The 23,201-nt window shown below is 45.6% G+C and overlaps 1 protein-coding gene across 3 annotated transcripts in view; it reads right to left on the bottom strand.

Moving 5' to 3' along the window:
• Nucleotides 1–497: 497 nt before the first annotated feature.
• The window catches only part of LOC144175073 (uncharacterized), a 28,561-nt gene continuing 5,857 nt past the window's right edge, over nucleotides 498–23,201 (bottom strand). For 2 of the 3 annotated variants that reach the window (XM_077704122.1, XM_077704120.1), the window contains exons 3-8: nucleotides 21,710–21,830; nucleotides 19,124–19,220; nucleotides 15,856–15,981; nucleotides 11,779–11,959; nucleotides 8,387–8,561; nucleotides 498–1,605 (exon numbers count right to left, since the gene is read on the bottom strand). In XM_077704122.1, the coding sequence (XP_077560248.1) occupies nucleotides 1,478–1,605; nucleotides 8,387–8,561; nucleotides 11,779–11,959; nucleotides 15,856–15,981; nucleotides 19,124–19,220; nucleotides 21,710–21,830 (828 nt within the window). In that variant the 3' untranslated portion in view covers nucleotides 498–1,477. The remainder of the gene's footprint in view (nucleotides 1,606–8,386; nucleotides 8,562–11,778; nucleotides 11,960–15,855; nucleotides 15,982–19,123; nucleotides 19,221–21,709; nucleotides 21,831–23,201) is intronic. The other variant, XM_077704121.1, reaches the window with a different exon arrangement.

Here is a 23,201-nt window from a genome sequence, read left to right on the forward strand (position 1 = left end):
TCTTGGTGCAGGATAGCTGGGACACCCTGTATATGCTTAATGCGTTTAAATAAGTAGCGAGTTGCGCTTCGTCCTGCGTTGCTGTCACATTTCTGGTCCTCGTTCCCAGTGTTGAAGGCTTAAGCGCTTTCCACTCCAGCTATGCAGCACCATCCCGCCCCTACTGATGCACCGCAGTGCGGATCACTGCTGAACGTGCATAATGAATTGCTAAAACCTTGCTCCATGTAGTATATGACAAAATAATTGCAATGGAATTCCTAGTGTTTCTCCATTCAACCTTTTTTACAGTCCCGAATGCAACAAAAAGTATTTCACAGCATAAGTGGCTACTCCACCGCTGCTTTATGTATGGCAGGACACCAGGATCGACAGACTAGGTACAGACAAGATGAGAAAATGGATCCCAGCAAATGCAACATGTTTGATGCTCTCGCTGGAGGTGACTGTACACTGTGTTTGTATTAAACCAGTCCTGAAGGAAGCACAAATGCAGAGCAGGAGATATCACATGTGTTGTTGTTGACTACAAAACCTCAAACAGGACTCATTTTAGAGACCCGGCAGGGCCCAACGATGCGGGTTTCATCCCGTCCACGTAGGTAGTTTTTCTGATGGTGGCAAAAATATGTCTGCGCCACGATTTCGGCACAAGTTATATATAGCCCTTCAACGACAGCCCGCTAATAGCCCAGGCGCGCTTTGGTACGTTAAACACCCCACCAATTTTTGGAAGGTGAAAAAGAGACCCTGAAACACAAAGCACCTTTGCCTTAGCTTACTCAGGAAAAAAAAAAAAAAAAAGACTTGTCCTTGTCGCTAGATGCATCTCACACATAAAATCACTGAGTGGGGCACGAAAAAAACATGTGAGCAGTGATGTCACAATGTATGCTCTCAAAATGCCATCATTCCATCCTTAGAAAGCTGAGAACAACACGTGGTTCAGCAAACACCCCACGCCGTTGTTTTACTCGAGCCACAAGACTGGGCAGTTCGTTCCAGCCTCCCAGCAGCACCAAGTAGAAGACCCTAGCATTAGGCACACTTCGACACCTCGTTGCAACAGCTAGGTGTTAAGCAGTCCGGCAGTCTAACGTTGATCTTTCGTGCAAGTGCCGAGGACCCTGCCTCCTACACTGCAAAATCATTTACACCCTCAAAAAAGGAAATTGTCATTGTCACTAACCAACACCCTTACACCATATAAAACAAACAAAAGAAAACACCCTTTAAAGGGTGTTTTGTCAATAATACCTTACTCCCTAGCAAGACCACCCCTTCAAAAACACCCTTTTAAAGGGTGTGTTGTCATTTATTACACCCTTCCAAAGGGTGTTTTTCTTTGTATTTTAATACGGTTTAGGGGTGCCACTTGTAGACAAAAAGGGTGTAAATCATTTCACAGTGTGTACAAAACAGCTGCTTCTAAACTACTTGCTCGTCGTACTAATAGCTAGCACGTGGTTGACGTCAATTAGCGCATAATGCCCATCCGCTGCAGCAAGTGCACGATCTCGTCAGCACAGATGTCTGGATGCTTGACGAACGGGTAGTGGGTGCCGTGCTCAAAACTCAGCACTTTCAGCCAGCTCCCAGATGTGCCTGTGAGGGGTCAACAAAGGTCGAAGGTCAAGCTGAGCCACAACCAAGGTAAACGGAGATACTACAAGGCAAGAAAAGCATGACATGGTGAACCAAAAGAACCACACCGGACTGCACAAGCCCCATGATGCCAGAGTTACTTAAAGGGACACTGAAGTTATTTGTAAACATTGTAGAATTCCTCGAGCAAATTGTAGTCTGGAGTCCCTCGACCATGTTTCAACCACTCTCGGTCCGTTTACGCGACTTTATTGAGTAGAAAAATCAATTTGAAGGTGCTGTCCTCCTCTCTGCATCCTCTTTGCACTTTCCTATGGCGTTTCGTATGATGCTCCATCGAGATGGCTTGGGTTGAGTGTGCTACTGCACGTCTCGCCGACCCTCCGACAGAGTCAGTGGGCCAGCCACCGGCAGTTCATCGCAATTCATTTGCTCAGTTGAAACTAAGCCATGACACGATTTGTGCCTGGAAGAATGTGCCTTTAGTTTGTTTGTTTGTAGATTGTGTCAAGCTTAGTGAAGTCTATGAAGTCCAAGTAGCTCCACACAAGTGCACATGCAATGCTTCACTGACTGGTACGCAAGTACAAAAATCTAAGGGCAAATTAAAGGCTGGAGAATAGTCAGCGAAGTTAATACAAGTACTAAGGAATTAAAATCAACCGAAACTTTTATTGTAAAGCGTAAACCCAAGGTGTGGGAGGCACGTTTTGTGCTGGGTGAACTAGCACAGCAGTCAACAGCACGACCACACATTTGCTATCGCTTTTCTCCCTAAGGAATGCAGTCGCTAGAGCTGAGATATTTCTATGAATTTGGGGGACGCTTACTGCACATGCATTATTCATGAAGTAGTCATCTAAGTGGCTGGGAATGCTGAAACTAAGGGTAAAATAATATATTCCCCCTCCTCAGGCACTGTGTATTTTAGCCAAGTGGTCTAAAGCCCTGGGTGCCTTGTTTTGCGATTTGCAAGTTCGAATCCCCGATAGAGTATGGTCTGTTTTTTAAGTTGATTTATTTGTTTTTGGGTACCGTTTTCTACACTGAATTCACTATTTTTGCGCTGTAACGTTCATTTCTCCACGAGTGAGTTTGCTGAACGCGTGCAGACTGACATTGAAGCGCTGGCGGCTTCTCGTTGGCGTGGTGATGCCATAAACGACTGCTTCTTGAGAGCACAGTGCGGAATCAGCCTACAATCAGCCGGGCGCAAACACGACTTTTACGATACAGGCACGAACGAGCCAGGCAAGCTCCAAAGGTGGGGCAAAGCATCTTCAATGATGAGGAGGATGTTCACCAGCTACGTACGCCATAAAGTTTTGTACTAGTATATACTAGAGGGAAATCTGTCGCTACAGTCGCGGGCCGCCGTGGGTGGCGCCATTGCCGCTAGTGACGTTCCTCGCCTATTTGGCTTAGCTAGCCATATGGCTTTTTTTTTTCGCAGTGTCTAGAGTTACGTCCGACGGAACTTTAAGCCAGTTACTAGAGCTACGTTCTACGGAACTACGGAACTCAGAATGTAAAACTAGGGTTACATCCGACGGAACTTTAAGCCAGTTTCTAGAGCTACGTCCGACAGAATCCAGAATTGAAAACTAGAGTTACGTCCCAGGGATTTACTGTGATTTACTCATTTTGAACCAGTTTGGCCATAAAGCAGCAACCTTTGTGTTTTCGAATTTACATCATGTATCATACAAGCGACCATTTCAATAATGTTGCGCGTAGATTACACATATAGAGCATCACGGTATTTGGTGCCGTTAGCTGTAAAATTTTTTGTGTGCTTTAAGTTACGCCGGACGTAACTCACAACATTGGCCTAAGGTTCCCTCGGACGTAACTCTAGTTTTCAATTCTGGATTCTGTCGGACGTAGCTCTAGAAACTGGCTTAAAGTTCCCTCGGATGTAACCCTAGTTTTAAATTCTGAGTTCCGTCAGACGTAGCTCTAGAAACTGGCTTAAAGTTCTGTCGGACGTAACTCTAGAAACTGTCTTAAAGTTCCGTTGGACGTAACTCTAGTCTTCAATTTTGGGTTCCGTTGGATGTACCCAACTCTAGATACAGTGTTTTATTTTTTTTTTTCCTGTCTCGAGGCCAAAATGAACCAAAAGGGTAACATTTTTTCTTGTTTTCTTGTCATCGTGCATGAAAATTCTACATAATCACTGACGAATTAATCTTTTTAGAGGTTCAATTTTATATAATAACAAAGCAATTTTAATGAACCTTCTATAGTAATAGTGTTGGTTTTTTGCAGCCAGAGCCAACTTTTCAGCCTGTTCGAGTGCCATGCCAAGGACAAGTGGAACGTGCCTGCCCGGTACACGACAGAATGCTCGCTGAAGCGCGGGCTCCCCTAGACAGTGGCGCCAGATTTCCCTCTAGTGTGTATTAGTATGAAACTCTATGACGTACGCCTCATTAATGATCATTACGATTCTAAGCCATGCTGTTAGGCTTATCTGACGCACTTTACAGCCAACAACATGGCGGAAGCGTGGTATGCCGATTACTGAGATATCGAGAATGCCCAGCCAACAATAACGTCAGATGCCAAGCATGTTGTTTCACAGCACCGAAACTAAAACTGATTCGAGTTGCAATCTTGAACATTGTCCATTCGCATTGCATCTCGAATGCACATCACTCCTGTTCGTTGTTGTGACCGCTACAAATGTTGCATGGTATTTTTTCTTCTTTCAGGCTTTATAAATTAAATACTGCTTAATCGACTGCTTTACCTGCTTTCTACCGCTTTATCAGGTAAATGATAAAAAGCGTGTTTATTTGAGCCTGTCCATGCAATGGAAATTAAAACAGAAGTTTGACAAATTCACTTCAGTGTCCCAGTAAAAGGGGCCCTGAAGACAAAATACAAGTCTGGTTCATTGGAAAGGCCATTTGTCCCAATAACAATGGTACCAATTTTATCGCAGACTTTGAACAAATGGTGAAGATATTAAAGAGAACGTGTGAAGCAGTGGTAACTCCCCAGGCCCTTTCCGGCAACTTTTCTCTAGATTGTGCGATTGGCGGGTGCCCTAGGCCTTTTCCTTAGGCATTTCTTCCTAGGAATCCCAGGACACTTCTCCCTAGGCACTTCTCCCTATGGTGCCTTAGGCACTTTCTCCCTAGGCTGCCTAGGCACTTTCCAGCAACTTTTCTACGACGTCACAGAATCTAGATTGTGCGATTGGCGGGCGCCCTAGGCCTTTTCCTTAGGCATTTCTTCCTAGGAATCCTAGGACACTTCTCCCTAGGCACTTCTCCCTATGGTGCCTTAGGCACTTTATCCCTAGGCTGCCTAGGCACTTTCCAGCAACTTTTCTACGACGTCACAGAATCTAGATTGTGCGATTGGCGGGTGCCCTAGGCCTTTTCCTTAGGCATTTCTTCCTAGGAATCCTAGGACACTTCTCCCTAGGCCCTTCTCCCTATGGTGCCTTAGGCCCTTTCTCCCTAGGCTGCCTAGGCACTTTCCAGCAACTTTTCTATGACGTCACAGAATCATGTTTGTGCGATTAGCAGGCGCCAACCCAAACCATCGCAAAGACACACGACAGGACAAGTGTAGTGGGGCCTCTAGTTCCCTTTGATCACATCACTTGAACGTTAACATGCAGTTAACACATACGTAAAAATATTTTTCGTGCTGACTCATGTGATACCACTCCTGTCCATAACGTGCCACCGCAGCGCAAAATTTGAGTTGCGTCTTTTCGATCAAAAAATATCTTTCATGGCTGGAATGGAGCTGAATGAGGTACTGGAGCCTAGCTCTTTGAAATTAAACAAAGCTGTGTTCTTTAAAGTCTTTCTTGGGCTACTTAAACACAGAAATTTTGGTCTGCCTGTCTGTCTGTCTGTGACTCCATTCAGCCAGCCGGCCAAAGTGAAACTGAAGCTGCACAATAGGCTTATATACCCACAGCCAAATCTACGTGTCGAAGTGCGGTGGCAACGTTCGTACTTGTCAACATTGTTAAACAAAAACAAGAAATTACACAAATATGAGGCAAAAAATCAATACGTAAGTAATATTTGCAGTGTTGCTTAATAAAAATTTATGGATACTTGATTTTTGCGCTAGCAAATTCAACATCTACTGGAGAAAAAAAATTTGCTCCGTCGCCTGCTGTTGCCTGCGCCACTATAGCTTCTGGCGTTATTTTTCATCAAGAAATCAAGCTGCAAAAGCTATGCACTGTAGCAGGGTGGCGAGTTGGTGTACTTGCATCTTGGGGAACAGTGCGAACTAACAGGGACACAAAAAGAAAGAAGTGGACAGGACTAGCGCTGACTTTCAACTCGATTTATCCGAAAAGACGTAACTACTTATACATACTTATACATAGGAGGATTCTGTGTATGTATAAGTAGTTACGTCTTTTCCAATAAATCGAGTTGAAAGTCAGCGCTAGTCCTGTCGACTTCTTTCTTTTTGTGTCCCTGTTAGTTCGCGCTGTTCCCCAAGAAACAGCTATGCAAGGTTTCACTAGATATGTTCCCCGTTCCGTCTGGAAGGCACGTGGAGAAGGGCAATGTAGTTCAATAAACGTTGAAGTAGGGCGCCTCGATTCACGTGCGTCTCCGCAGTACGGCAGCGCTGGCATCGGGGCCCCCGGACTGGTGCGGTGGAAACGAGGTAAATTTAAATTTACTCGAGCAAACCTCTAGAGTGTTCATCTTGGCAGGAGTGTGACAGGAGAGGAACAGCATGAAAGGTGAGCGGGAAAGAGAAGGAAGGCATTTACTAGGGAAATGTTGAGCAAAACACATCACCTTTTGTTGACATTTGCAACGAAAGGAGCAGATATGCGGCGATTTTTTTTTGCCTCCATGGCCCCTGAAATGCTAGTTAAAAAACTCTCCATAGGCCCTGTGAATCAAAAAGCGGCCCACAGTTGGCCCTTGACGTGAAGGCAAACAGGGCAAGTGGATTATAGCCAGCCATCTGCTGACAGAAAGTTGAAGCAGTGTTCTTACGTGCTTGACTACTATGTACTTCAGCCGTGACTCATGCCATAAGTCACAAAATAAAAACTGTGTAAACCTAAGTTAACATAACCAAAGTTAATATTTCCTAAATTAAAAAAAAATGATAACGTTGTGTTCTTAGTAAATGTCTATCAAAACTCAGTTCTTGTCTCCTCGGTGCTGCGCCAATGCACTTTCCCCTCAGTTACAACAAAACAGGAGTGCTCGCATGGCAAGGACTGTGAAATGAAGCTGAGGTGAAGTGAAGTTTCGTATCCACACAAAACACAGACAACTCGCACAGCACAGCTACTGCTGTAAAAAAAAAAAGCGCCAAAGAAAAGAAGTCAAACTCTTGTCTCTAAAGCCCCTCCTAGGTGTCACCACCCACCAGGTGTGACCAGCTTTTGTCCTTGTTGTGCTGACGCAGTCAATTTGCACCACACCACCGCAACTGCTCACCTGTCTTTTCTGTTTCACGTCTACCGGAATTTCAGTCCCTGTGGCATCGACTCTGTGGCTGCCCTTCACCGCATTACTTGCGAGTGCGCAGTGAAGCATGCTTGGTGGTTTTCAGCCACGCCCACATGAAGTATAGACAACCCGCAATGCACAGCTGCCATTGTAAAAAAGGTGCCAACGGAAAAAATTGTGCATTTGCTCACTTCACTGAAAATGTCACCAAAAGACAATAGCCTCTTGCCACCGCGCCACGTAAATGCCCCTATTCTCTTTCCTGGCCACTGCTTTTCTCCTGCAGTCTCGCCTCTCCAACAATAAACATGGTAGAGGTTTGTTTACGCCAATTCAATTTTCCCACGTTCCACTGCTGGCAAGCCACCTACTAGAAACCTCCTCTGTCACAACGAAGTCCAGGGTCAGGCGCGAGCACTTCTTGTATTTTTGGGTGAACACATTGTTTTCGTGTATTTTTTATTTGCTATCGCAAAAATTAAGTAGCCATGAATATTTAATTAAAAGAACACTGCAAATACCACTTATGTATCAATGTCTTGCCTCAAATGTGCCTAATGTTTTCTTTTTGCTGAACAATGTTGACAAGTACAAATTGTGTTCCCAGACTTATCGGTTTGGAAAAATTTCGCGTATATGAGCTCCTCATTTCGGAATTCTTTTATCTTTTAGCTGGGTGGCTGGATCGAGAGACGGAGAGTAATACCCCTGTCACACGGGCACTTGCAATCTGGATTGAACAGAGCACGATTGACTTTTCGAGCGTGCTCAACGCACCGCCGTTGCTACATGGCATGTTTCAATTCCAATTGAGAAGTTGCACCGGTCACACTCACGTACGCCAGACGGTGCCAAAAATTTACTTCGCGGCCGGCGTCTGGTAACTTTGCTGGATCGTAGGTATACGTAACTATATGACTGTTACCACACGCTTATTTGGGTCAAGCTATTTTATACAATTTTTGGTGTTAGCTGAAGTTGTCAACTTCTGCGCCATTAGTCAGCGGGGACAAGAGTATCACCGCTTTCGTCCGATCGCACTTGGAAATCTCAATCGCGCTTGGGAAACCAGAATTGAGTTCGAGCGGGATTGGGCTCGATCGCGATTGAAACTGCCGTGTACTAGCTGCGCCCGATCTGGATTCAGCTCGATCCGGATCGACTCAATGGCGACTGAAAGTGCCCGTGTGACAGGGGTATTAGACAGACAGACAGACAGACCAAAATTATTGGTTTAAAGTAGGCCAAGCAAAACCATCGTCTTTAAAAACACCAGGCTCGTGTCCCCCGAGCCCTTCCCAGGTGTTGCCACCCACCAGGTGTGGTCAGCTTGCCCTCCTTGTCGTAGTACCAGAGGTCCTCAGGAGAGGCCCCCAGCGCAGAGCAGACACCCATGAGCACCCTGTAACAGAGCAGCCGGTCGTTCTTGCTAATGGCCACCAGGGTGGGCAGCTGCCTCTGGGCCACCGCCTCCAGGAGCTTCTCACCACCCTGCACAGCATGCCAGACACTTGGCCTCTCCTCTCTCATTTGCCTACCCCTGTAAAATGATTTCCACCCTTTTTGTCTACACCTAACACCCTTACACCCCCTTTTAAAGGGTGTTATTAATGGGAAAACTTCATCTAAAAGGGTGTTTTTTTGTTTTTTCTGCTAGGGTGTAAAGGTGTTAGTACACCCTATACACCCTTTAGGAGGGTGTATTGTAGTGTTTTTTTCTAGGGTGTAATGATCGATGTTAGTTATAGACAGTGAGAACTCCCCTCAAGGGTGTAAATAATTTTACAATGTACTCTGGTTCTGAGCAGTTCCGGGACAGTACAGAACCTGCTCTCATACTGTAAAATGATTTACACCACTAAAGGTGTAAATCACGGTCTAAAAATAACACCCATACACCCTAGCAAAGAAAAGAAGGAAAAAACCCTTTAAGGGTGTTTCGTTTTTCAATACTGTTACACAACCTTAGCAAAAACACAACAAAACACCCTTTACAGGGTGTTTTATAATCAATTACACCCTTTCAAAGGGTGTCTTTCTCTTTTTTTGATAGCGTATAAGGGAGTTTGTTATAGACAGAAAGGATGTAAATCATTTTACAGTTCACATTAAAAATTCTCTGGGTACATAAATACGAGGCTGAGTGGTTCAAAATGACAAAAGAGGCCTAGAAGCGACGCACAAGTCGCCCTGTACTGTTCAAACCATTCAAAAGAGAAAGACACTGAATGCACAAAGCAAGTGAAGGAGCGTGCACTTCACGGCGATTGTTTACAAAATTCTGCTAGGCCGTGGCGAGGTATGCACAAGCCAAACTGAGGGCACTGTTTGAGTAACAGGATGTGAGAATGAGTGGATATCTGGAGGCACGCTGGCAGTCAGGATGCACCTTTTAGTGTTGTACAGCCGAATTTTGATCATTCGAAGTCGCTTAATTGGAATTTTCGCTTGGTTGGAAGTTACCACATTTACTCGATTCTAAGCACCCCCTATTTTCCGAAAATACTCGCCATGCCCAAAGTGAGGGTATGCGCCATGATTAGTTCGATATATCCAATAGTTCGATATAGCCGAACCCACCTATAACGAATTTATTGTTACGAGTTTGCAATAAGTGGGAATCACCTTTCCATCCCCGCATGCAGAAATGAACAAAATAAAGTATGTCATTACCATACACAAAACAATCGATTTATTGCAAATAATAAAGCTACTTTCCGCCTTGACGCCTCAACTGCCTACTTTCGAAAAAGCGGTGATTTTTGTTTTCCCTTTCGTTTTGGCAGCGTCACCTAGCACAGCATTCTTTACACGAGACTTTGACTGCACCAGTTCGAGTCTATGTACTCCAATATCGGAAAAATATTGCCGGAGGACACCGACTGCCGAAAGCACTTCATTAGGCGTCGGACGGCTTTCACTCGCGACATCCTCTGCCTCCTGGGCGCTTTTCATCAGCATTACGACGGTGCTGCTGATGGTGCCCGCGTCCGAGGGGCTTACAGTGATGGAAAGGTCGTCGTCGACACTCAGGAAATCTTCGAAGGACACTCCTTTCGGCACCGCATCAGGAAGGTTAGCGAGCTGCCGTCTTGATCCGAACTCACTGACTGGGTGGGTTCGGTCGTGAGTTCCGCGCGTCGGAAACAGTTACGGAAAGTGTCAGGCGTCATGTCACTCCATACGAGGCGCAATGTCTCAGTCGCGGCCTTTGCTCAGTGGTCGCGGCCAATCCACATCTCAATCGCCACTCCGAGGCCATGCATTTTGGCGGGCATTCTAGGCACGCCGAGTTCAGTATATCAGATGTGAAGTTCGTTATAAGGAATGTTTTTCGCGTGTATTTCCGCAACTGATTCATTTTTGTTTGATATATAGCATAATTCGCTCTATCTGGGTTCGTTGCAGTCGGGTTTGACTGTATAATGTCTTATGAGGTGAACATTCAACAAAAAAATGGGTACAGACAGCGAAGCCACTGCTTACGTATGATACTCAGTCAACCTCACTACCATTCGAGACTGTTGTGCCGCTTAGGCCGCCGCTCTCAGTATTGCCCTGTAGGTCGTCTTCCGTTTCGTTGAAGTGGTTTCCAATTGAAAACGTTATAATTGACTTGGCCAAACGTTAACACTGGCCTGCTCACATGCGTCTGAAATCCACCTTGCGATGGTTGCTTAGAAAAAGGGGCACTTAGATTCACATGCAATATAGCCCTTTTTTTTCCCTTGAAAGTAGGAGAGAGTAGAATCGCAAAAATGCTGTAGGTTCCAGCCACCCCATTTTCCATGCGATTCAATAGAAGAAATTGCTCGATAATTCGAAGCTAAAACCCAGTGCATCGGTTAACAGGAAGTTATTTTGAAGAAAAAGAATCGAGCGACCGTCATCTCTCGATAAAACTCAAACTGTTTAAACACCGAAACACCGCCATGACATCACAACTGAAGCAGCGCACAGTCGTAAAGCGACAGGTCAGCTGAGACTCACGCCAGCATACGCATCTCTCTTTTCAGGTCCTTATTAAAACCCTTTGTGGTCCATTGCCGGGCCATGCCCAAAAATGAACAGGGCCGCCGTAGCAGTCCACTGTCGAGGTACACCTGACTTGGATGTTCAAGGTTGAATTTCATGGTTTTTCTCCCTGCACTGTGCCCACATTCTTTGTACAGGGTGGTGCGACGATAACTGGAACACTTTAGAAATTTTTTTCTGAACGAACCGCCGCTCTGTTTGCGCTCAAACTTCACACGAAGGTCGCATTTTGTGGTCTATTTTGTTTGACACCTGGAAAAACTACGGTACTTTCCTGGTTATATTGAAAATAAATAAAAACGATTTTCGCCTATGGGAAAATGGCGGCTGATTTTGTCGTGCAAGCCAGCGCAAGTTGATCTTGGAACGACGGCACCACCTGGGGTGTTCAAAGCGAAACGCACGTTTGGGATTCACGGTAGGAAGGAGCCAAATGGTGTAGCAGACGATCAGAAAATGTGAAAGCGGGTTTTCTGATCGTCTTCTAGCTCATTTGACTTTATAACAAACTTATATAACAAACTTTATATCTTCAATTATAATGAAAAACTACGTATGTCCCCCAATTTTCATCATCATAACTGCACAAAGACTTTTATGATTTCAGACCAGCTCCCCTCCGTCTCAAGCGTAACTGGCCCGCTCTCCCTTCGGGGGCGTTCCCCGTGCTCACTCTGTCGAAGCCGGACAGCTTGTAGGTGGTGAGCGAAAGGAGGACGTCCTGCACCACGGGCTTGTTGGGCCTGAAGCCAAAGTAGCACGCTAACAGCACCAGGCCCGAGACCAGGGGCCGGAGGAACGAGTTGCGGTACGACTCGATCATCCAGTCCGTCGCCCACAGGGGCTTCAGGACCCTGTGCCCAGACGAGGAAAGGAGAGGCAGAGAAGGGTTAATTTAAAGGGACCCTGCAACATTCCTTGAGCAGTGCAAGTAAACCTGCGCGACGCTTAGATTACACTGCCAGGAATACCCGAGTTAAATGTTACACATGCATGTGGAGCGGTGAGCGCGCAAATCGCCGTGAAAGACGCAGAAAAACCAACTGCGCTCTCTTCAATTTTCCTCACTATGCACCCCTGGCATGGCCTAAACGACGTCCCTGCGGCCATGGCTGTCTGATTGGCTGTCACTGGTCAACTTTGTGGCTTATTTCTCGCATTTCCTGTGACGATCCACTGTTGTCGGCGCTGTGTACCAACCCCTTCTATGCCTGGACCTGTACGCACAGTTTTGGCGTTTCTTTTGTGTTTTGAGTGCGCGCACAGTTTTAGTGACAAACTCAAAACTCCCTTTTCAACGAGACCACTCAACAACAAATGTTTATCGCTTCAAAAATGCCGTAAGCGCGCGCTTGCGAACAGGCAGCCATGCCTGCTTTCTTGTGTGGCACCGGACCAGAAACAGAGCCCTCCACCTTGCGGAGAAAAGGAGAAAGCTCCCTGGTCTGTGATACTATATTGAAGGCCGCCAAAGGAAATGCCGCAAGCCGCGAGCCTCTCTGGGAGAGAGTGCGCAGCTTTCGTCGCGTTGTCCGCGGTCGAGTTGAGAGGGAACAATTACGCGCGATTTCTCGCCGGGCCTAGTTTCGATGATAGTGAACGAATTTTCATAATTTGGGGGGGGAGGGGAGGGGGATTGCTGGGACAATAGACTTTACCCCAAAAGACATTCCGAGTAGTCGATGGTAAGTGCTGCAGGGTCCCTTTAAGACCCTGTTCTCTTGTGGGTACAAGACAACCATGTCCTGTACTTACACACAGGCTTTGCGCGAAAATGACAACCCATTCAAGAAGGACAAGACGAGCACAATTCCTTCAAGGTTCACCGAGATGCACCAACTCGTTCAACAACAAGTTCTTCTTCGTGTACGTATCCAGCACCATCTGAGGAGTGCTTCTAACACACCCTCTATTGTTTTGAGCAACTGCTAAAAGACCCCTCGCTATTTGGGCCTTATAAGATTAGGGGTAGAGTCCCAGATTTCGGCACGGACGACCTGGGCTTGAGTCCCACCAGTGCCAATAGTTTTGCAAGACCAGGTGATTTTTCTTGCTGCAAATAATTTCCTCAACGTACTATGCTTTCTTTTGGCAAATAAGGATGGCTTAGCATCTTTCAGGTTGGTTTAGGGTCGGGGTGCAGTGTTTCAACATGTTTAACTCCCTGCATTGTGCCGGAAGTGCCTGGCTTGTACCTATCTTTGAATGGAACATCGCAGTTCAGATAAGACGCCAAACAGCACTGCAAATCCGTCTCATTCTCCTCCCCAGATTCGGGCGAGACATTCATCTCGATACACTGTCCTGGTACTGCTGCCAGTTTGCCACCACTCATTCTGGAACACACACTGCCAGCTTCGAAGGCCTTCTAAACTTAAACTACACCGCAAAATGGAAATCTCATTTCATGTCTTAAAATAGACTTTTCTCCACATAGGATCAAATTTATGCCGTTAACCCCACAAGGAAAGCTTGTTTCTTTTTTAGGACTGGCAGTTATTCTGCTTTCGTGGCTTCATCAAAAACAAATGAAACTTGGTGCTAGCGTTTCCTCCCTCAAAAACATCAGGTTGACTCGCAGCACAACTGCCATGATCCCCTTCACTTTCTAAAACTAGGGGCATTACGCACCCATGAATCACTTTTTACTCACACCACATCCACTCCTCTATTCCTAAAGCGAAGCTGTCTATGGAAATGGAAATCTCATTTCATGTCTTAAAATAGACTTTTCTCCACATAGGATCAAATTTATGCCGTTAACCCCACAAGGAAAGCTTGTTTCTTTTTTAGGACTGGCAGTTATTCTGCTTTCGTGGCTTCATCAAAAACAAATGAAACTTGGTGCTAGCGTTTCCTCCCTCAAAAACATCAGGTTGACTCGCAGCACAACTGCCATGATCCCCTTCACTTTCTAAAACTAGGGGCATTACGCACCCATGAATCACTTTTTACTCACACCACATCCACTCCTCTATTCCTAAAGCGAAGCTGTCTATGGAAATGGAAATCTCATTTCATGTCTTAAAATAGACTTTTCTCCACATAGGATCAAATTTATGCCGTTAACCCCACAAGGAAAGCTTGTTTCTTTTTTAGGACTGGCAGTTATTCTGCTTTCGTGGCTTCATCAAAAACAAATGAAACTTGGTGCTAGCGTTTCCTCCCTCAAAAACATCAGGTTGACTCGCAGCACAACTGCCATGATCCCCTTCACTTTCTAAAACTAGGGGCATTACGCACCCATGAATCACTTTTTACTCACACCACATCCACTCCTCTATTCCTAAAGCGAAGCTGTCTATGCCTCACTGATGGCGTTGACGTCCGAGTAAAACACGCTGCAGAAAAGCCAACTTTATGCAATAGGTACATCATCAATCACACACCACATAACATAACAACGGGATGTCTCTGCACACCTAACGAACCTCTCACAATACACAAAGTATAGTTTGGCACTATACATGGTTAGCAATAACGATGATGAAATACATTTTCTAAGCATGGTTTCACTTTGGCTTTGGACTTTGGAAGTTCGGATTTTAGACTTTGGGAGAGTGTATGGTGGACTTCGGCGCTGACTCAGGTTGCACGGGAGAAAGTTTCACGTTTTAACCATCTTCCTTTTAACCCTTTGGGGGTTTTTGCCATACGTGCACTGCGGCGGTTTTCCGTCCCACAAGGTCTTTGCCGTACGGGTACAATTTCGAGCATCCGTTTGAAATTTCGCGCCATATTAACGATGCATGCTCCCTGGGAGGTGCTGCCACCTCCTGGGACTTACAAGTGTTTTAAATTTGATTGTGCTACCTTCTTGCGGTAAAAAACAGAACTCTCTGGCTTCGGCGCATTACGGCGTCTGTATGTGTCAACAAGTTTCGTGGTTTCAGTTTCACCACGTGATCGCATCGGAGGCGAGCGAAACTTGATCGGCGCTCGCTATCAGGGGCGGCGGAAGTTGATTTCGATCTATATTGGCGCTGCTCTTATCTTGTTTATTACCCACGCTCACTAGGTATTCTTGCCCTCCTTGCTTGGAACTGAAGTAGCCTAATCGGAGACTCCGTTGCGGGGGCGGCGGAAATTGATTTCTATCTATATTGGCGCTGCTATTAGCTTGTTTATCACCGGCGCGCATGAGTTATTCTCGCTCTCCTCGTTTACTGGGTTGCCTTCGAGTTCTTCAGATGCACGGCAAAGCGGCGATATGGCCCAACAAACTGCCCGCTCTGATGACACCGACCGCGATGACTCTTCTGACTCTCAGTTTGCTCCTGTCACCGAGTCCAAATCGGAAGACAGTCGTTCTTCGGAAGAAGACAGCTCATTTTCGGACATGCGCTTTATGCGTGCAGACTGCGATAAGGCACTGTGCGTAGACCTGTGTTCAAGGAATACCACACTCTGAAATACTATTGAACATTTTTCAGTTCTAAGTGATGCTGACCCCAAAATACTGTTCCTGATAATTTTTTACCATTTAATCCTGACTTTAGACATTTTGTACATTCCAAATCCGCAATAAACTAATTTGACCACCAGGGAAAGTTTTTTTAAAAAAAAAGTCGACCCTCAAAGGGTTACCGAAGGGGCTTTGATTCTTTTTAGCCATGTACCTAACTGTGCACTGGTTTGAACCATTACAGCTAAAATGGAGCTCTTTGGCCTTTGCTGCTCTCTTGCGCAAGAGAACAAACAAACAAACCACAGCAACAACACCCATTCTTCTTGAAGCACGTGGGCTTACTGGGGGGTGATGTGGGAGTTTGGCGCCAGCAGCACCAGGGACTTGACCTTGGGCCCCCCATTCCCTTCCAGCAGTAGCCGCAGGCTCGGGTAGATTGACGCACTGTGGGCAACCAGGGCGTCGATCCTGTAAGAGCACGATTGCGGGAAAAGAAGTTTGTCGGTTTTTTACAGCGCAGCTGCAGCCACGATGTACGAGATTATCACTGACGAATATACACTCAAACCTCGTTAACTCGAAGCGGTAAAAACTAGAAAATATGTCGAGATAAGCGGATTTTTGAGATAAGCAAAGTTGCGCGAATAGCCATGAAATATAGGGTTCTTTGCAAACAAAAGGTTCAGAAGTTTTGTTTGTTGACTAATTCTTATTTATTATGTCAATTAGTCCTATTTCTTTATTTTATGGCATAAAGGTTTATAAAGCCCTTCAACTAACTGTTGAGTTTGGCTTACAAAATTCTAGGTGGCACTGCCTGCAACAGGGATTCCCTGGGAAAGCCTGCGCTCCATACAATTTTTTTTCATCGCAAAAGGAACGTGCGCTCTCCATTGGGTTTTTCCCCACACGACACACCTCTATCTTCTATTACACTGTACCTCTCGCATGTCTCTACCGACACATGACGTGCCACAGGGTTGCTTGACGAAGTTGATATCCCTCTAGGCTCAGACTTCACGTTCGGGGAAAACATCGGCTCTGTGGTAGGCACGGCTAAACGAGCAAAAAATTGAGGGACTCAGGCACGGCAGCATCGCGCGAATCTTGTGAAATGGTCCGCAGCGGCGAAATTTTCGTTCCCCTCTCAGTCAAGATTTCGAGATTTCCGCAGTTTGGCCCAAAGATACTTAAAAATAAAGGGCAACAAATACATTGGACGTATAGGAAATGGTTTGGTGCCACGGAAAATTTCGACTTAGCAGATTTTTCGAGATATGTGAGTTCGAGTTAACGAGGTATTACTGTATCATCCCGAGTGGGGATGTGCGTAGCAGCAATACAAACTTTATAGCAAATTCAGCAACGTCTTCCGTCTTTACCTCCCCTGGCATCTGAAATAGCGCTGGATGCCCAAGGCACATTGGGGCAGCTTCGAGAGAAGCACGCTACACGCGACCTGGTGGAATCAATCCAGCATAAAGTGTTGGTGCGTCACGTGACCTTGCATCACCAAGCTGACACAGAGAGGGTTTGAAAGGCACACATAGTAGCGCATGTCTACATCTGCCTAGCAAAATGGGTCCCCCTAGAAATACATGCGACCGAGTGGACGATTTCCATGCATTATCACCTAATCACCACTATATCTAAACTGTCATAGTTTAAGACATTGTATGACTATCGCATAAAACCTTGGTGACATCATCGTTAGCTGTGTGAGGCATCGGAACAAGAGTGGCGGGAGTCGGGGAGTATTGGGAGGGACCAGAGAAGAGGCGGTGGAGTGAATTCAGTTTGTCAACACAGATCTGTCATGCAACTGGAGCCATACTGCCAGCATTAAAACCACTACATCGATTGGAATTGTCATCTGTAAGCTCAAGAAAGAAAACATTTTAGCTGGGCCCTACAAATTTTTAAGTGGTTCACAGTGCTAGCGGGTGTTTCAAGTACAGGAGTAGAGGAGGGAGAGAATCGCCAGTTCTGAACGAAGCTTTTTGCGTTATAAATCGGCACTACTATGCCTAAAGGTATATGAGACATTGCAGCAGCAGTTGAAATCAATTTTTTCCTCACCTGATGATTCAGAGCATGCCTAGCAGTGTACGTGTTTCACCACTGCCCTCTCAACTACCTCCACAAGCAAAGAGCATGCTTTGTCCAAGCGACGTGACGACAGAGCTAGTTTCAGTAACTGCTGCTCTGTTCCATAAACTGTAATGCACATTGCCGCTGCACCGTATTTACACGATTGTAGGTCGATCCCCCCACATCGCACGATGAAAAGAATTTTAATAAATACAGAACATACGAGTGCATTCAACAACCAAAATATATTGGCCGCTTGACCTACAGCTCGTCATTGCTAGTGCCCTCACTACTGCTGCTGCTGCCAAAACAGCTGCTTCAGCCCCACAGCACGTCGTCGTCTATACGAGTACAGTAAGAGCAGAAAAAAAAAACAATTACGAACGAATGTTTTGAATAATTACTACACGCAATGACAGGTAGAGTCAAAAAGTGAGCACACAGTTGCAACTACGCCGTTGCATTCCTGATTTCTTGTTTGGCTTGCCATCGTCGGCGGTGCACGTTTCAGTTTCGATTGCAGATTGACTCAACTTCAGATTTCCAAATTTTAAGAAATGGGGCGACCTCCTACACTCATGTAAATACGGTGGCTGGGTTAAAAGATGTGCCTCACCTCATCATCATCATCACCAGCCAATCTATGTCCACTGCAGGACAAAGGCCTCTTCCAAAGGATTCCGCCGAATGCTACACCAGAGGGGCCAGTCTTGTTCTGGTGAGGGAGTGTTACAGCTGCACCTGTCTGGTGCAGGCTCTTATGGTGTCAGGAGATGTTATACCTTGCCGGACCAGACAGCAATCCAGACCTGGCCGTTATTTCTCCTTTCGATACGGTAAAACCTCATTACAAGGGACACTCTCAAGGGACCCGGTAAATATGTCTCTTGCCACCGAAGACCCTAGAAACACTGAGGAGTCGGACTAACCCACTTTATTACAAATAATCATCAAAGTGTGTTTAAGGGGACATTGGTGCCTTTTTATGACAAGGTCAAGGAGGTTTGTTTGCTCCTCCCATCTCTTCAGAGTCCACTTTTATTTAGCAGTTCTTCGAATGGGGCTTTGCCGCTCATATCTAAACCTTGACGCACTCTTGCTGTGTATAAATCTTCAACGATCCCAAACTGGCTAAAAAGAATGACGTGATGTAAATGTGTTGAAGCTTTGAAACAAGCTTGTAGCCCTTTCTCGAAAGTTAAAGCATGCCCTTGAGGCGAAACACTTTAGTACTACTGCCAGTATTGCAACATTTTTATAAGGAAATAATGTGAGTACAAGAATCAGCCTTAACATTTTTTTTTCAGCGTTCATCATTGCGCTCTTTCCTCAAAATATAAAATATCAGCCTGCTTGCAGTGTTGCCATTTTTCTCTGTTTGTAGGCACACCAAAAAAATGACATTAGTAAGCTTTATGTACGCAAACGCCGTAAATCGCGAATGCATAGAGCCCACAAGTGACTTAGAGGGCACCACTACGCCGGTGGAGAGGCAGAGGGAGAACTCGACAGGACGCACCTGTTGACCCCGAGTTTCTTGAGAAAATCCCCGAGCAGCGCCGTGCGTTCCTCCACCGTGTGCCAGAAAAACTTGTTTCGCAGGCTGAAGGCCATGTCTGCAAATAATATGTACTATTAACTATGTACTATACGTACTATGTATTATATGTAATATGTGTACTATGTACTATATGTACTATGTATACTATGTACTCTATGTACTATACGTACTATATGTACTATGTGTACTATATACTCTATGTACTATACGTACTATATGTACTATGTGTACTATGTACTCTATGTACTATACGTACTATACGTACTATATGTACTATGTGCTATGCGCTCAATTTAACTTGTCACTCCCCTACTTCTTGGTGCGTTCGAGACGTATCCAACTTCAAACAGCTTTCGGACAAAAATTAGGTACGCTGCGAATTCACTACCCCAAGTTCCTTACCTGATGCGAGTAATGCATGAGGCTCTTGCCACTTAATCCCTTTCACATAGTCACACAACGACTCTATGGTTGAAATGCGATGCAGCTAGACAGACCGCGAAAGCAACCACACGCCGATGTTACACGTACTGAAATGGGCGATTCAGACGTGCAAATCTGCGCGATTCGTTTCAGGAACTCATTTCCTCTGCGATACAGTGACAGTGCACGTGATGATGATGGTGACTACAGCTGGCATTAGCATCAGTTGGTGAACACAAATTTGTCACACAACCAGGAGGACGCTAAACACGTCATAGTGAATAGTCATTGGAGATGGCTAGTACCTGACTATTTGTGCCACCCCTCGATCGATTTCTCTGCCTAGCTCTACTCAACGTCCCACTGCTCAGAAGCTGTTCTGTTTACTACTATGAGCACAGTTTGGTTAAGGCATAGGTGAGTGCTTTTTCTTATCAGTACTAAAAGAGTGCCATTAGAGTTTCATTGTCCTGATAGAAGGAGGACAAGAAATAGAGGAATATGAAAAAGAAAACCCTCAACCTTTAAACAAAAAAAAACATCTTATGCTCTAGCAAGTGAGCTGGAGAAGTGGCTATGTCTCTCTCTCTTCTATTACACCTAGGGAATACAGGTTGGGGAAAATGAAACTGCGGCCTGTGAAAAACAAAAACAGAGCAATGGTGAAATCAATCTAATCAAGGAATATGTATCAGCAATCAATTAACCTCTCCCCCAACCTTGACTGTGAAACAAAGTTCCTTCATAACCAAGAACCCAGACCAAGTGCGAGGAACTGCCAACCTAGTATCACAGGAACCAGGATGCAGCGAGCCAAAATGCATGCATAGAGGATGGCAATCTTTTCTTTTTGGGTGGGGCGGGATGCCACCAACCTATGAAGAGCACAAAATGGTCACTCTAACCATAAAATTGCCTCTGTGCAATCTGTCCAAAAGTTCTTGCCCATATGGCGAGGGCAAGTACACTCTTTGACAGCTATCCAAATGTATGATTGCTAGCCAAACCCTCGCTCTATGTATTTTGTTCCCTGTCCCACCGTAGCCATTCCGTTAAACAGATGGTTCACCAGTTGTCTGCCAACTCATCAGATTCGCACGTTGTGCGGCAGAGCCAGTTTTTACTGCTCAATATTTGTAAACATCGAGTATTCAAAAACTCTCTTTGAATGGCAGAACTGCACTGCAAATACACCCAAATTTTAAACACTATCCGTCCAGTATTCGAGGTTTTAAATATTCGCACACCTCTACTTTTAACCCTGCAGCAAACATGGGTAAGTGCAGTTCCAGGAACATGTTCTGTAAGCCCTGACAGGAACTCATTTATGCATCCCAAGCAGCTCAAATAGTCCTCATTTCTCTGTAACCTTGATGCCTTATAATTAAGCTTGTTAAATACAGTAAATCATTCCAGGGAGATTCTATCTTCTTGCCTGACAACCTTTTTGATAGGCAACATAGAAGCATTATGAAGTGAATAGTACACAAAGTAGGATAACTTTCCCCCAAGGCAGAGCACAGAATTGCACTGACATCGCTGTGGAGACAGTCACAAAATGTGGCAATATTTATGCTATAGCTATACACGCATTAAGAGCCATATTATCACACTTGCGCGCACCTGCGCAGTCATGAAAAACCCTTTGGTACGCAACCTACAAAGCTTTGATCACACATCCTCGCGAGAATGTCCACTTTTTTGCATGAACCATAAGGCAGTAGAGCCCTCATTACCTTTCTCTTGTGATGAGCTCATATTTGATATCCAGCTTACGTAGGTCACATGACCCACCAGTTCATAAAGTTTTTGGCAACTATGGACCACTTTCCATGTAGACCCAGACAGCCGCACCGCCCTCCTGATGAGGATGTGTTCAATTTCCTACAACCACTGTGTGCCTGATTGCCTGGCTGACTGATTGCCTGGCTGACCCTATGAAGTGTTTCAAGTCAGTCAAATGCTGAATCTTCACCAAGACCCCCGTGTAAATAAAAACTGGTTCAGACCAGAACCTGCACTTGGCCCTGAATGTCACTCTTGACCGACCAAGAGAACCTCTCCAGTGTTACTAAGCAATCCAGTTTTACAACACCGCGGCGGGTGAATAAAAAAACCAACCGGGGAAGTTTGGTGCGAGAATGTCCACGCCCCGAGCCTGCAACCGGGGGATCAGGTTCTCGGAGAAGTCACGGTAACTGCCGGGAGCACCGTGCAACAGGACCGCCAGCGGTCGCCCCGTCTGCGAGACGACATCATCATCATCAGCATTCTCATGTCCAGTGCTGATCGAAGGCACCTCTCCCCCAAGGTGACTTCCACCTGCCTTTACCCTGTGTGAGCCCAGTTTCTCTTTCCAGCCCTCAGTGATACACAAGCAGTCACAACTCCAGTAGCCAATCTGTTGTCTGCTTATTAAATTATAGCGTTACATGCCAGCTCTCTCTCAATTTCTTCATTTGAGCCACAATCCCCACAATGTTAGCTCTCTAATCCGCAACGCATGCATGCCCTCGGAGCTGAAGGCGTGATGTTTCCGCTCTGCGAGTGAATGCTTCAAATCTGTTTTGATCGTCGACCACATGCCAGCTCTCTCTCAATTTCTTCATTTGAGCCACAATCCCCACAATGTTAGCTCTCTAATCCGCAACGCATGCATGCCCTCGGAGCTGAAGGCGTGATGTTTCCGCTCTGCGAGTGAATGCTTCAAATCTGTTTTGATTGTCGACCACATGCCTTTGCGACATACAAAAGCTATCAAAGGGTGAGAGTGAGCTGGGACAAATTGAAACCAGCCGGTTTATGGTTAACCTCCAAGCTGGGTTCATCTCAGACCACCTGGGCTCAGCTGGGAATTTAACTGTAAACCAACTGGTCGCAACTCACAATCGCTCACAATTGCTCTTGGATCCTTCTTCTTACTCACTAGTACTTGCTGAGTTCATTTCAGTTTTGCCAGTTCTCTCCCAACCTTCCTTCTCGTGAATTTAATTCCCAAGGGAACCAAATCCAGGATAGATTTTGTTACCAACAATAATGGGGCATTCATCCTACAACAACAGGTGGAGAATTGACGCTACAACCTACAATAGAAGGTGAGCAAAACACGCAATGTGTGGAACAATAAATTTCTTCAATCCCTTCTAGAGAGCAACACTCACTTCCCTGCCAAGCAGATTGACGTGCCTCCTCTTGGTACAGACAGCTTCATTCCCTTGTCAACCTGTGGCCTCTAAACAAATCTTAATTATCTCATCATTACGCTGTATCCAGTCAACTGAGCAGTGTGGGAAGTGAGCGCTCTCCTCATCAAGAGGAGATACTCGCAGTGAGCTAGCATGCCCTCTTTGTACGGAAACAAATTTTGCTTTTGAAAAGCTGTTGGGTGATCACAAGCTTCCCACGCCTGCTGTTGTATCCAAACCACGGTTTAGATGTCCGAACAAGATAGCTCAGAAAGCTTGTCTGTGCCATTGCGAAACGAAGCACAACAGTGTCAAGTCAGGACAAGCCATACACCAACCAGCAACGACGCACTACTCCTGGCCATACTAACGTGTGATTTACAGCCCCACAGAAGTCATCACAATCAAGCACTATGGTGTGAAGTAAA

This window comes from Haemaphysalis longicornis, unplaced genomic scaffold (genome assembly GCF_048455015.1).
Source record: "Haemaphysalis longicornis isolate Haplotype H1 unplaced genomic scaffold, Haemaphysalis longicornis Haplotype H1 scaffold_3, whole genome shotgun sequence".
Classification (NCBI taxonomy): Eukaryota; Metazoa; Arthropoda; class Arachnida; order Ixodida; family Ixodidae; genus Haemaphysalis; species Haemaphysalis longicornis.